This window comes from Leopardus geoffroyi, chromosome B3, assembly GCF_018350155.1.
Source record: "Leopardus geoffroyi isolate Oge1 chromosome B3, O.geoffroyi_Oge1_pat1.0, whole genome shotgun sequence".
Classification (NCBI taxonomy): Eukaryota; Metazoa; Chordata; class Mammalia; order Carnivora; family Felidae; genus Leopardus; species Leopardus geoffroyi.
In genome coordinates this window covers 32,060,988-32,075,568 of record NC_059337.1, presented here as the reverse complement: position 1 = coordinate 32,075,568, position 14,581 = coordinate 32,060,988, and the positions used below count along the sequence as shown (strand labels likewise).

Sequence of the window (14,581 nt, the reverse complement as noted above, 5' to 3'; positions counted from 1 at the left end):
GGACTGGCGCTGGTCTCCGAACCCCCAGAGTCTGTAGGACCCCCAAGGAGGCTGGCTCAGGAGTTTGAGTCCTCAGAGCCAGTAGAACAGCCGAGCGACTAGGAGCATGGAAGGGCAAAGGTCGTCGGTGCTGTCCCTGAGGCAGCAAGAGAGACTAGAACCCTCTCCTTCCTGCTACCTCAGGAGGTTTATCCTTTCTGAGCCAAGGCTGGCAGAGAGGAGCTGTCACGTGAGCCCAGGGGTCACGGGCACAGCCCCAGCTCCCACTCAGCAGAAGGCCAGAGCTAGAGGGCTGTAGGGATGACCCAAGATTCTCCTGCCAGCGTTCCGCACCAGAGCTGGAGTGGGAGGCCAGGAGGGGAAGGACACACACAGCCTGATGGAGGTGTGGGGACTGGATCAGACGCACCACTCAGAGGGGAGAGTGTTACGGCAGCCAGGTCCCAGCCCTGACCCCCCACAATCAGTGGAGGGAAGAGACCAAACTTCTAATTTTGCCTCTACCAGCTACTGAGTGACCACAAGAGAAGCTCTATCCCGCTCTGGGCCTGTTTTCCTATCTGTGCCAGGGAGGGAGGCTGGCTGCCATGCTTCACTTTACCAGCGTGAGTCTATGATTCTGTCACCCCGCGGCTTTTGGCGCTGTGGGCTTGAAAGGAGTGGGGTGTGGAGACTGTTCCACTCAGAGGGTTTGGGGGAGAGGCCGCGGGAGAGAGGCTGGGTGCTGAAGTCCCGGGGTGGAGGAGTGATGACCATGTGACCATACTGGCCTGGGAATCAGGAGGCCTGAGGTCCAGCTCCACCCCTCCACTCCCTTACCTGACCTCTCTGAGCCTCTGTTTCCCCATCTGTAGAAGGGGATAACTGTGCCAGCACTATTGGGAAGATCCAGGAACTCACAGATGTTCCCACTGGGAGGATTCGGCTCTGAGCAGAGACCAGGAGTCAGGGGGCGGGGGGCTGGAGGTGGCTCCTTGGGGATAGAGGTGGGGGTCTGAGGGCCCACAGGAGCCATGGGGGGTGTCAACAAGGGAGGATGAAAGGAGCCATTGTGGGAAGCAGGAAGGGGCCCTCTGGGGTGGGCTAATTACAGGCCAAGCTCTTCCAGACAAAGCCAGTGGCCTCTGAGTGGCCATTCTTTCAGGGAAGAAAGAAGACTGGAGGGTTCCATTAAGGCCTCTCATGCTGGGCCGAGGAGGGCAGTTTGGAAGTCAGCACTGCTGCCTCTCTCCTCCTCACCCACACCCTGCCCCTTCCTGACTCCTGTGGGAGCCAGGCCTCTGCCTGCTGTTTAAATCTTTTGAAAACCACAGAAGGCTGAATCAGGGAGGCAGCTGGGGAGTGGAGAGAATCCTGGGAAGGGAGCAGGGATCTGGTCATGGTCTGCTACCCTGGGCTCAATTTTTCTATCCATAAAATGGGAGTGCTATCCAGCCCTGACCTGCTAAAATTCACTGAGGTTTCCAGACTTGGTGGAACTGAGGCCAGGCCCAGAGAAGCCTGACCATTAGGACCCACTGTGTCCTGCCCTGCCACTTACCCCCCTGCCCTCCCTCCTGGGCGCCAGCCTGCAGTGAGGCACCAGAATGCATCTCTGAGTCCAAGTGTGAGTCAAAAGCCCAAAATGGTCTTCACTTCTCACAAATGGGATCCAGATGAAGTAGCCAAAAGAACCACTTCGTATGATTTTCTGTACAAGCAAAAGCTGGGTCGGGCTTGTCCATCGATTCATTTGTCCTTTCACTCATTTGTTCATGCATTCGTTCATTCATTCATTCATGCTTTAATGGTCCCCCAGGTACCTATCCCTTGCTCAGCCCTGGCCTGGACACACAGACATGATCCCTGAAGAAATACTCAGTCGAGTATGGCAAAGTCACCACTTGAGCCAGAAGAGGAAGGTGCAGAGTGGGGCAGAGGAGGGAATCACTGACCCGGCTCCAGAGGAAGAGGCTTTTAGCTGGTCCGCAGGACACCCAGGGTGACACCAGGTGTGGCGGGGCTACTGGGGCGGAGGAAACAGCACCAGCAAAGGCAGGCAGGGGAGTCAGGGCAGGCCTGGCCTGGGGCAAAAGTGAGCCTTCCCAAGACCTTCTGCTAAGTGAAATAAACCAGGCACAAAAGGACAAACAATGTGTGATTCCCCTTCTGTGAGGTGCCTGGAGTAGCCACATTCATAGACACAAAAAGTAGAATGGTGGTTGCCAGGAGTTGGAGGGAGGGAGGAATGGGGAGTTGTTTCATGGGTGTAGAGTTTCAGTTTTATAAGATGAGAAGAATTCTGGAGTTTGGTTGCACGATAATGTGAATGTACTTAACACTACTAAACACACTTAGAAATGGTTAAGATGGTAAACTTTATGTATATTTGACCACAATTTTAAAAGGTAACTATACACATGCACACACACACACACACACACACACACACACACAGCCTTCCCCAGGGACTGAGTTGGGGAGGGGAGGCCAGAAAGTGGAGAGGTCAAGGGCCCTCAAACCATGCTGAGACCAACATGGCCAACTGGACTAGGAGTATGCATGGGGCCTGCTTGCATGGGCGTGCACAGAGGTTGCCCCCAGGGCAGAAGGGAGTGACTCCCATCTTGTAATGTCTCTTGGGGTCACTTCAAACATGTAAGGGAAGAGAGCTGCTTCAATTGAATCACTGAATCTCCAAGACCTTAGACTGAGCAGGGGCAAGTCATGGCCTCTGGACCCAGGCTGGTGGGTCAGGCCCAGCTATGCAGGCAAAGGTTCCCGGGTGGCCGAGGCCACCCACCCTCTTCCCTAAATGGCCTTTCCCGAAACAACTTACAGAGTCTCAGGCCACCACAGCTGTGGGAAGACTTACCACCCAATTCACACTTATGGTACGGATGGGGCCACCGACACCCAGAGAGGGAAAGGGACCTGCTCAAGTTCATGTGCAAATCAGGTGACTGGAACTCTGGTCTTCTAAACCCTCTTTGACTCAGTTTCTCCTTGGGGGAACTGAAGAAACGGATTTTTAATCATTGCAGAGGAAGCATACCACATACATTGGGACCCTTAGTGGGGCTGGCCAATACCATCTGGTTATCTCCTACTTTATGAAAATAATGCGTTCCAATCAAGGTGAATTCAAATGAACTCTTAAATGAAATCTATGCTACCCGTAAATGTGCTTTTTGGACTCAGAACTGTAGAACTGTACTTCTCCGGTGTTGGGACACAGCAGCCCCTGGTAGTATGAATTTCAATCTTTGAGCCAGTCCCAGGACATGTTAGTAGGGGAAAGTGTAGGTATAGATACAGATCTCAGCTCAGCTTCTTACTAGCTGTGTAATCTGAGATTCTCTCAGCCTCAGACTCTTCATTTGTAAAATGGGAATGATTATATCTACGTCATGGAGCCACGTAGAGTGCCTGCTGTTCAATGAAGAGTATCATGGATGATGATGATGATGATGATGATGATGATGATGATGATGATGATACCGGAGGCGAAGATGGAGGGATGGTGGGGATGGTGATGACAGCAGAGATGGTCATGGTGGTGGTGGTGACGGTAGAGAGACGGTTCTTACCGAGGAGTGTTCAGAATTTCCCTTTTCTTTTCGGGTATCGGCATCGGGAAGGATGGGTTCCAGCTTGACAACTCTTTGGTGTGAGAAGCTTTGGGGTGTCTGTAAAGTGAAGCTGTGCCCCATATTGTGAGTTTTGATTGTGAAGGTAAATTGGTTCCGGAAGCAGGTGCTAAGGCCATGCTCCCAGAGAACAAATGCTGTCCCTTTTCCTTTGAGACCCTCTCACCCACCCAACTCAACAACTCCTGGGAATGAATAGGCATGTGGAGACAGTTTCTCTGGACAATGGGAAGTCCTGATTACCCCCTACCCACGCCAGGACTCCTCATCCCTGACCCTGCGCTAATTTTTCCACAGAACTTATCTTCTAGCATATGTTATAATTTACTGATTTTCCATATTTAGTGTCTATTTTTATACCAGCCTCCCAGTGGGGTCCCAGCCTCCCTCCCCCACTAGAAGAGAAGCTTCAGGAGGGTAGGAACCTTCATTTGGTTCACTGCTGTATTCCAAACGTCTAAAATAATGCCTGGCACACATTAGATGCTCAGTAAATATTTGTTGAATGACCAAATGCTAAAAGGGTGGGATCAATGGCAGCCTTTGTTCCCCAGGACAGGCCCAGCTTCCTGGCTTGTTACCTGGTTTCTCCTCAAACAAACAGAGAGGGGTGAGGTATAGCCCAGCGAGCCCGGCGTACAGGCTTTCGTAAGGGGCCCAGGCTGGGGCTGTGGGAGTGAGGGGGCAGTGCTCAGCTTGGGGGTTAGTCCCTGGCAAGACCATGGCCTTCAGGGGGCCTGAACCCTGGGTTCCTGCATCCCTGCAATACCAGAGGCTGAAGGCCGAGGAGAAGGAGCTGGATCTGGAGTTCGAAGTCTTGAGTGTGGGGTTTAATGAGGAGGGCAGATATGCCCTGCGGCTTACAGCTGAGAACCCCCTGCAGGCCGGCTCTGGGGCTGGGGTACTGTTGCAGGTAAATGATGGGGACCCCCTCCCTACCTGCTCTGCTGTCACCGACGTCATTGAGCAGCAGGATCCTGGCCAGAACCTCGCCCTTACCGGGAACAAGTTTGTCTTTACTTTGCCCAAAGGTATGAAGTAAGGGTAGTGGCTGGGGGGAGAGAAGGACCCTGTAACTCCTGCCTCAGCCCCTATCAGGGACCCCAGGGAGCCTCAGGGAAACTGGGAGGGGCAGGGTCAAAACTCTAGACTGGATCCCAAAGCTCAGCCTGTGTGATCTTGGGCAAATGCTGGCCCTCAGTGAGCCCTTGACTCCTTCCGTGTGACATGGGACACTGATGTTGAACACAGGGTTTTGGGTGAGGAAGAAATGAAAGGACACATGAGGAGTGGCTTTGTAAATTTACAAGAGCTAAGCGCACAGCAGGTTTGGGCACAATCCTGCCGGATGTCATACTGAGTAATGTTAAATCCCAGTGCCCTGAGTCCCCAGGCTGAGCACCACTGGACTGTGGGCATGGGGGTGGACAGGGAGGTGGAGACCCGGTCTGGCCTTCAGGAAGCTTCCAGACTAGGTAGAGAGGCAGGAATCTCAAGCAGAGAATAGTTAAGTGATCTAGAAGGAGAAGATCCACACCTTGACTGTGAGGCCATCTAGGCAGGCTACCTAGAGGAGGAGAGATGTGAGGGAATGCAGAAACCAAGTCCGAGGCCTTCAGGTGGCCAAAGATCAAGGACAGGTTGCACTGTTCCCTCCACGTGGCCTTATACAGGACCATGTACCCGAGTAAGAGCCGTCCCATCCCCACATCGGTAAAGTGAGGGGCCCTAGAGGTGTCAACCGCAGGGAAATCTTAGCCAAGCCTCTTAGCTTCCAGCCAAAGGGCAGTCCCGCCAGGTTTCCTGAGGGCCCTGCCAGTCATCTCCACCCCCCGGGGGAGGCAGGGAGACCCCAGACACCGTCCCTGAGCCCATGTGTCCCCCACCCCACACCCCCCACTTTACCCCGCCCGCCAGGGTTCTGCAAGAACGACTGGCAGCACGACGCGCAGCTGCGCGTTGAGGCGCTGCGACTGGGCGGGGCCTCGGGACACCCCGCCCAGCGAGTGGGCGAGGCCATCTTCCCGGTCTTCCCGCGCCCGGACCAGCCCCGCATGAACCTGTGGGCGCGGGAGCACGAGGACCTGTACCGCTACTGCGGCAGCCTGGCCCTGCTGCGCGCCAGCGCGGACCCCACGACCCGCCACTGCGGGGGCCTGACCTACAGCGTGGCCTTCCGCGAGCACCGGGCCCCTCAGCCTCCAGCCCCAAACTGCCCTCCGGGGGCCGGCCAGTCAGGACCCGTGTCATCACGCCCAGAGCCCCGGCTGCCCAGGCTGCAGGTGGGTGTTCCCTGGGACCCCGCTCAGCTTCTGGCATCACTGCTTCCCCAGTGAGAAGACCCAGAGCCTCTGATAAGCCTGGGTGTCCCCAAATCCCGAACTGAGCAACAGAACTTCCCAGGGTGGCCTCATTCAGTTCTGGGGAACGTGCAGTCTGAGAATGGAGGCAGGTCACCCCCAGTCTGAAGGGGATGACAGAAAAATAGAGCAAAGCCCACACAGGGCAGGGACACCACGGGGTGGGATGTCTTTTGCCCAGTGGGTAAGTGTCCCCGAGACCCTTCATTCCGCAAACTCAATCTCACGCGTTGTCACCAGGTTTTGAGAGATGCCCGAAGTGACCAGGAGACAGAAGTCTGTGTGTGTCCCCCTTCAAGCCCCTCCAGCTCCCACCACGGCCAGGAGGGACTCAGCCCTGAACCAGGATTCTGGCAGCCTCGGACCCAAGTAAGAGAGTCTGCTGGTCCTTGTACAAGCTGAAGGAGGGTTTCCCAGTATGGTCGTGTTTGGCAGCCGGGCAGTGTGTCTGGTGGGCCTCAAAGCCAGTGTAGGTGGAAGCTGGCAGCCCATATCATGGGTGGAGAAACTGAGGATCATCCCCGAGGATGCTTGAGTCCATTTAATACCAACAACATTTCCTGGGGAACTTAGTGTACAGTCGTGCACGGAATCCAAAGCTAGGTCAGTCCTGGAGCTCATGGTGCCACCCAGCTTAAAGACGGTGGGCACAGTGTGGGCATCATGCAGTCCTGGAAGCCATGTGCTGGAAGGGGCACTCTGGTGAGGGAGTGTGCAGGTCAGATTTTGGAGCCTCACAAAGGCTCCTCAAAAGAGATGTTATTGGAGATGAGTCTCTCGTTTATTTGTTCATCACTCATTTACCCATTCATTCAGCCATCAAACGTTGGTTAGGCGCTGACCCTGTCAGACCCTGTGCTAGGTGGGTGAGATTTCAGGATGTCAATTCTGGGCTTTGGGGAAGGTATTCCAGGCGGAGAGACTAGAATAAGCTGCCTGAGGAGAAGGAAGGGGTTTCAGTGGCAACAGGAGACTGAGCTAAGCCTGGAGCTGAAGGTGGTTGGGTTTTCCTGCAGCCCCTCTCCCGGGCAGTGCATCGGCCTGGGGCTTTAGCAGAGCCCAGGTGGTGGGCTGATCAGGCTCGGGGAGGGCTGATGGGCCAGGGAAAGTGGAGGGAATCAGGGTACGATGGCAGAAGAGCTAGGTGGCTATTCAATTCGGGAGGCAAAGGGGGAGACCGTTGATGCAGGAGAAAGATACAATGTGACCTGCTGGCATGTGCCAGGAAGATTGAAAGGAACCCAGGGGCCAGTTTCTCTTGCCAGGTCTCAGCCCGTTATGTGGACCACTTTGGCCCCTGTTCAGCCATTCATTCACCAGTCTATTAACAAATACTTTTGACCGCCTATTGTATGCCCAGGGCTGTGTGCCGGGGAGGCTGAGGATGCCCTGGGTGCTTGTGAGGGAGTTGGAGCTCCCCCGGTTTCTCGGTGACATTCTGCTCTCTCAGGCTGCAAGCAAGCTCCCTGACTTTGGGGCCCTGGCCCCTCTGTCCTAGTTTGTCACAGGACTGCATACACACACAAGAGCCTCAGAACTCAGGGAGAAGCAGTCCCCTGCTCTCTGTGACTGCTGAGAGGCCGGGCCTTGCAGACAGCTTGCAGGCTGCAGCCCTGAATGCATGTGATGGGGCGGCTGCTGCAGGGAAGGGGGGCCTCGGGGTGGCTGAGCCATCCTCAGCAGCTCTAATTTCTGTTATTTAATGCCATCATCTCCCTGCCATTCTCCCTCTTAAAGTGTCAGATGTCTGCTTCTACCAAGACAAGAAAATGGCTTTCAAGGGAGAGGAAAATAGCTTCCCTCCTGGGGGGTCAGCAATCACAACCCTGACGACAGGGTCAGGAAACTGGTAGGGAACAGATAATGCAGCGAACACCTTTCTGGAACTGAGACTTAGAGGCTCCACACTGGGGCTGGGGCAGCATGCCTGTGGCCAGCTCCCTGGGGAAGTGCATGTAGCCTAGAGCCACAGGGACCCTCGAAACCATCCTCCCTCCCCTCTGTGCAGATGGAGAAAATGGAGCCCTAGAGGGAAGGACTTCACCCAGCTCTCCTTGGCTGTCAACTGAGGAGGAGGAGAAAGACATCTGAAAGTGGGGGTAGGGTGAGATGGTGAGAAGAGACCATGATCCAGAAGGTTGGAGAAAGGAGACTGCATTCATTGCATGCAGTTCAGGGCCAGGAATGGATTTCTGGGCTTTGGACGCAAAGGGGTAGACTCAAGGTCACCTCCTCCAGGAGGCCTGTTCTGCATGGATTTTGTTCCTTCCAGACTATCTTCAGTCCTGTATGCCTCAGGCATGTGAACCAATGAATCTATTCCATTTACGACTGTATTGTGAGCTCGTAAATTGTTCAATTTGTGTGTCAGGGTTTTTTTCTTTTTAATGTTTATTTATTGTTTTGAGAGACGGAGAGTGCAAGCAGGGGAGGGGCAGAGAGAGAGAGAGAGAGAGAGAGAGAGAGAATATCCCAAGCAGGCTCCGCACTGCCAGTGCAGAGCCTGATGCCAGACTCGAACTCATGCATGACTTGAGCCGAAACCAAGAGTCGATGCTTAACCAACTGAGCCACCCAGGCGCCCTGTGTGTCAGTTTTTAGACCAGAACTGATCATGTTCGTGGGACTCAAGTGTGGCGTCACGGGCAGAGGGCAAGGGGGTTAGGAATGCAATGATAATGACTAGGCAGCAGGAGACTGGCCTCTGAGTGAGCTTCAGTGACTGACTTTGACTCTGACCCATTGTGTTCCACAGCCATGGCCCACAGGATACATAGCCCTAAAGTGACACACCAGTGCTGGTCACAGCATGTCCCGAATCCCAGAGACTCCACGGGAACAATCAATTCCCCCACAGTAACATTACGCCGACAACGAACACCTTCCCTTCTCCAAGTCTCAGGTTTCCTCCTGTGTGTGTGTGCTGGGGGGTGGAGGTTGATGGTGATGAAGGGCAGATCCCCCATGGATGTTTCCAGCAGGTACAGTCAGACTCCAGGATGGAGATCACTCCGTCGGCCCCTGACCCACGGATGGGGGACTGGGGTGCACAGGCAGAGGCTACAGAGGGAAGTTTCCCGTGCGTGGGAGGGAGCCAGCACCAGGTTTCCTGCCACCAGCTGCATGGGTGTTTAGTGGCTTCCTTTCTGGGCAGGGCTCCACCAGACCCATCCTGTCCCCTGACGTTACCTCCTTATCTTCTTGGCAGGTTTAAGGCCACATGGCTGTGCTACCCCAACACCCCCCAGCTCTCCTTCCCCCAGGGTAAGAGGGAGTTTATCTGACTAGAATGAGGGTGGCCCGTCCAGTGCTGGGCAGAAAACATCCCTGGGGTGAGGGGAGCAGCAAGGTGCAGGCCACAGTCTGGCTGCTGGGCTGGCTGGGGTGACTCTGGCTCCATTCTTCCCTGGGGGGGTTGGAGGGCAAGGGGAGGACAACACAGCCTGGAGCCTGGAGCCACAGAGTTCTCAGGGGCCACATTCCTTCTGGCACCTCACTGGACCTCTCTGAGAGATCCTGAAGGTTTCAGGACGAATTCCCACAGGCAGAGCTGTTTAAGAGCAAAACCTTGGGCTGGAAATACCCAGTGATAAAATTTCTGGAAACATGAACTTGAAAATTCCTTGCTTGTAGCTGTGGGAGCCATCGTGGGGGCTCCCTTACTCTCTGAGCGAGCGATTAAGCGAGCATCCTCCCACTGGAGCCGGAGCTGGGGGAGGGGAGGGTGTCGGGGCTCCCTCCCCCACTCCAGCCCGGCATTTACCTCTTCCAAACAATCGCAGTTTTGTTTCATGGAAACGATTCCGTTCCCCAGGAGCCTTTTAAATGACGCTTTCAAGGGTCTTTTTTTCTTATTCTTTCCATTTAAAACACCTTTTTTTTTTTTTTCCTTTTGCCCCGGAGGGAGAAAAAAAAGAAGAAAAAGCTAATAAAGCAATCACCAAATGCTGAGCACCTGGCTCTAAGCCTGTGGCTTCTGATTGTGGCTTTGGCACCGACAGGCTGGGGGCTTTCATTAACAAGAAGTGGAGAGGAACGGAGCTGGCGGTGGCTGGTCCGGGGCATCCCCTCTGCCCTCTGTCCCTAAACTTCTGGCTCCGTCTCTCTCCCTTTGTTCCCTGCCTCCCGGTCCCTCTCCCCCATACCTTTCCCTTGTTCCCCACCCCCATCCCCTCCGGTCCCATTCCGGCCAGCCGGAGCTCTGGCCCTGTGCACCGGGCCTTCCGCTTACTGCCTCCGGCCGGTGCACTCCACGTCTTCCCTCTCCTCCCCTTTCACTCTTTTAAATTCATTGTGCCTTTTATTGCTCGCTATTGCATACGCTGTTTCTATTGCCCTGGAGACTGGAATGGTTCAAGCGGAGAAAGGCACACAATGTGGATTTCATTAACTTTACTGCCTGTTTCATCTTAGGGTGGGGGTGGGGAGCTGGCCCGGCTGGGGGAGCTGGGCACCTCTATGCTCACACGCCTTCACCACGGTGCCACACTGTTGGTGTCCCTGCCAGCTTGCCTCATCTAGAGAAGCCTCCCCTTCTGCCACTCCCTCCCACTCTCCTGTTGGAGGAGGATGCCCATGGCCCATTTCACAGGTGGGGAAACAGAGGCTCCAGAAGGCAGTGCTTGGGATGCTACTAAGAGGTGGGAGGTGGGAAAGGTGAGAACAGGTTAGACCCTGCCTGCTGGCCCCCTCCCAGGCTACTGTCCCCTAGTCCTTCAGAATAGGGACTATACTGTCGCCCCTCCTCCTCCCTTCCTGAGCTCCAGCAAATACAGATGATTGGAGCAGGTCAGCGCCTCCTTGCAAATGAGGCAGTTTTATGGGCTTTAGAAAAACACTCCGATTGTTCCCTCAATTACCCTGAGCAGATTGAATATATTAATCTCTCTCTTAACTCGAGTGAGACTTGGCGGCTGCCCCTCCCCCAGCCACCAGCACCCCTCTGGCAGCACGGCTGGAGTGACTCCCAGCCCCTGGCCTTCTTGGCCCTAAGCAGGTCAGCCTGGGTCCAGGCAGCACACTTTTGCTGCCTGTGTGTGTGCGCACACACACACACACACACACACACGCGCGCGCGCGCGCGCGCACAGCGGACAGCTGCTTTACATTTCTCTATCAATTTTCATTGATTTCCTCCTTGGATGCTATTTGGAAGAGCCTTTTCCTCAAGTAAACTTGATCATGGGGATAGTGGGGGTGGGGGTGGGAGGGAGACTGCAGGCAGCTCCCCCTTCTGCTCCTGTGACAACAGCCTCCAGCTTAAACACACTCTGCCTCAGGCAGCTGAGCCCCCGTTAAAAGCTACCTGAGGTTTCCCTTTGTAGCTCGATTTTCTTTTATTTCAGAGGAACAAAGGCACTGTCAAGGCGTTCCAGGAGAGCGCTGTCACCCACGCAGGGAGGGATGCAGACCCATCACGGTGATGGAGGGCTGAGGTTGGCAGGAGAGTCAGGGCTGGCCCGTGCTGGCCCAGAGACAAGGACATGACCAGCCCCCTCAGGAAGAGAAAGGCCGTCAACTAAATGTACCAAATTGCCCTGCAGGCCACCTGATGTCCCCTCTTCCTCTTCAGTAGCACTGAAAGATTTTCTCTCTCAGGGACCTCTGAAAGAGACCTCAGAGGTCCCTGGACATAGCAGATAAGAACCTGAACATGCATAAGTTGGGGGGGTCTCATATTTATGTCCTTGCCAAGCCTGTCCCTCAGTCCTGCCCTGCCTGATTTCCAGGTCACCTCTATATGCCTTTGAGGTGCCATCAGGATCAGTGTCTGGAGCTCGGCAGGATGGGGTATACAATAGGTTTGGGATTCAGGCAGCTTACAATGAGAGGCAGGTATACTGGGGTCAGATGGACCTGGGTTCAGATCAGTATCTAGCATTTATTTAGTAGCTATGTGGCCTTGTGCAGATTACATAACTTCCCTCAGCCTCCATTTCCACATCTGTCAAATGGAGGAGAGCAATCCTTGTGTCCTCGACTGCTGGAAAGACACATGAACTAGCTTACGGTTGCCTCTGCCCTGCAGGAGGCGTTGAATAAATGCTTGCTGTTCTAGTAATGAGTTAAGATGTCTGTATTGGGCAAAACTGATAGGTCTGGGCCTCAGTTTCTGCATCTAGAAAATAGGGTTGCTTCCTTTTGCCTAGCCGGCCTCCCAGGGGAGGGGTGATGGGAACTTGTGAGCCCCACCCTCTGGGACCCCCAGGTTTTGGAGTGGAGAAGGCTGGCCCAGCCTGGGTGCTAGTCGAGGAAGAAGCTCCATTAGCAGATTGTTGTAACTGAGCGTGCCAGATGGCCCTGCTGCCCTTCCCCCACCATCTCCACCTTCCCCCACTCCAGCCAGGGGCTACTGCTGACTCACACCTTCTGGAGTCTGTGTGAGTGAGTGTGAGTGTGTGTGTGTGTGTGTGTGTGTGTGAGAGAGAGAGAGAGAGAGAGAGAGAGGGAGGGAGGGAGAGATGTGTCTGGTGAAGGGGATATGGAGCGGAAGGGGGGTGCCTGCTTCTGATGTCCTTCCAGCCAGCCCAGGGGAGGGAACCATGGTGGCCTTCTCATCTCCAGAAGTTACCTTCACAGTGAAAGAAGGAGGGGGGAGGGGCAGGAGGATCCAATCATGTGGCGTTTTATGGTTGTCTTCCTTTTTTCTCCTTCACTTATACCCCTGGAAGGTGGATGTGCCCCCAGCAGACACTCCTGAGCACAGCCACCCTCCTGGGTGTGCGGGTACACACAGAGCCACCACATCTCATCCTGGACAGGCAGGGATCCTCCCCATCACAAAGAGAGATTCACACCAACTCACTGATAGACACACGTGGGTCACACACCCTCCCACATGCAGATCTGTACCTCCTTGGGACCCTCCTGGCTTTATCTCTCTGTACAGAACACCCCCCACCCCTGCCCCAGTGCAGCCTCTACCAGAGGAGAAAGAGACTTGGGGACATGGCATGTGTGATGTATGAGGTGAAATTAAAACCCCATGTGAAGCCAATCTGTAAGAACTGATCTTTAATAAAACAGTGGATGGGGGAGGGCGGCAGGGAAGGAACACTGATGGGCATCCAGCCCTGACCTGGGCCTGTCAACTGAGACATCCCAGCCTGGGCTTGGGCTGGTTCTGCAGAGGTCCTGGGCTCAGGAGCAGCTGAGGCTAACAGAGCCCCACCCCCCTCCCCCAAGAGATGGAGAATGAGTGAGGATATCCCTCCTCCATCTGAATCTGATAGCCTGCCCTGGAGGCCAATGGCCCAACCTCCCTGAGCCCAGGGTGTTCATCGGTCCATCCATCCATCTGTCTGGCCATCCATTCTCCCAGCAGTAAACAAGGTCGCTGTATCCCCCAACCTTTGGGGAGCTGTCAGGCTGGGTGGGGAGAGGCAGTAGGAGGAGTTGGAGGACAGTGACTCTCCAAGCTGTCTGCGAGGGCTGCTGGGACCTGGGGAGGAAGTGATGGGCATGACCGGGTGGTCATCAAGGATTCGGTCTGCCATAGGAAAACCAGTTCTGGTGGGAGGCAGAAGACCCTATTTCTCAGTTGCATGAGAGCTGTGTGTGTGTAGCTTGGAGCAAAACACTTGACTTAACTGGGCCTCAAGTTCCTCATCTGTACAATGGGCAGAGCAGTGCCTACTGATGGCAAGGTTGTGAGGTCAGGTGAGGAGGGGGGTGGGAAATTGCTTGGTTCGTTAAAACCCACCTCACAGATGTCAGGGGAACATCTGATCCCTGCCTCAAAGAAGGGGTGGGATTCCGGGAGAGATTGAGGATCGTGGTTTTCAAGTGGAGAGGACAGTGTGAGCAAAGGTGTGGAAGCAGGAGTGTGGAGGTGTGTGCGTGGGAACAGCCAGAGGGAAGAAGGGATGAAGTGGGGAGAGCATGTTCATGGGATGGGGAGTTGCAGGGGTGCCAAGGGAATGGAGGGCAGGTACTGGCTCCATGCCCCCCAAACCCTCTGCTATCACCTGTTTTCCCAGGCCTCTGAGCCAGGCTTGCAAAGTTGGAACCTGCGAAGCCCACTGAAGCATCAAATGGGTCTTGGGAGGTGGGAAGGTAGCGTTCATAATGTCCATTTTCTGGAGCAGGAAACTGAGCCCCTAGTGGAGGTGGATGGCTTGCCTGAGTCTTCCCATGGAGTCAGTAGCAAAGCCAGGCTGGAAACCAGGGGCCCGCCAAGTCTTTTGTCGTTTCAGGTATAGCAACCAGCACAGAGGTGGGAGTGACTTATGGCACTCTGTCGCAGGGAGACCCGTATTTTGGTGAGCTTTCTACATGGTGTGGCGGGATCAAGGGGCAGCAGTTTGGGGGAACAGTTTTCTTCCCGGCAAGCCAGATCACTGAGGCTTAAGGTGACCCCAACAACGAGTGCTCACTGTGCTGGGTGATTGGGGAGAGGGACTAGGAATGGGGCTGGGGCTGTCAATGGCTCAGAGGCTCCAGGCAACCCCCCTAGCCCACTGGAGTTGGTGGATGACACAGAAAACAGTGTTGCATAAATAATCTCAGGACAGAATCCAGCCCTTTCCCAACCTGAGGGGTGAGAGAAAGTTGCAGCCAAGAAGGTGCAGTGGATAAACATGGACCTTGGAC

At 54.8% G+C, this 14,581-nt stretch overlaps 1 protein-coding gene across 1 annotated transcript in view; it reads left to right on the top strand.

Moving 5' to 3' along the window:
• Positions 1-209: 209 nt before the first annotated feature.
• The window catches only part of LOC123583620 (coiled-coil domain-containing protein 33-like), an 81,014-nt gene continuing 66,642 nt past the window's right edge, over positions 210-14,581 (top strand). Inside the window, exons 1-5 of the mRNA XM_045450791.1 lie at positions 210-605; positions 1,799-1,991; positions 2,821-4,660; positions 5,547-5,911; positions 6,230-6,358. Of these exons, the coding sequence (XP_045306747.1) occupies positions 4,351-4,660; positions 5,547-5,911; positions 6,230-6,358 (804 nt within the window). The 5' untranslated portion in view covers positions 210-605; positions 1,799-1,991; positions 2,821-4,350. The remainder of the gene's footprint in view (positions 606-1,798; positions 1,992-2,820; positions 4,661-5,546; positions 5,912-6,229; positions 6,359-14,581) is intronic.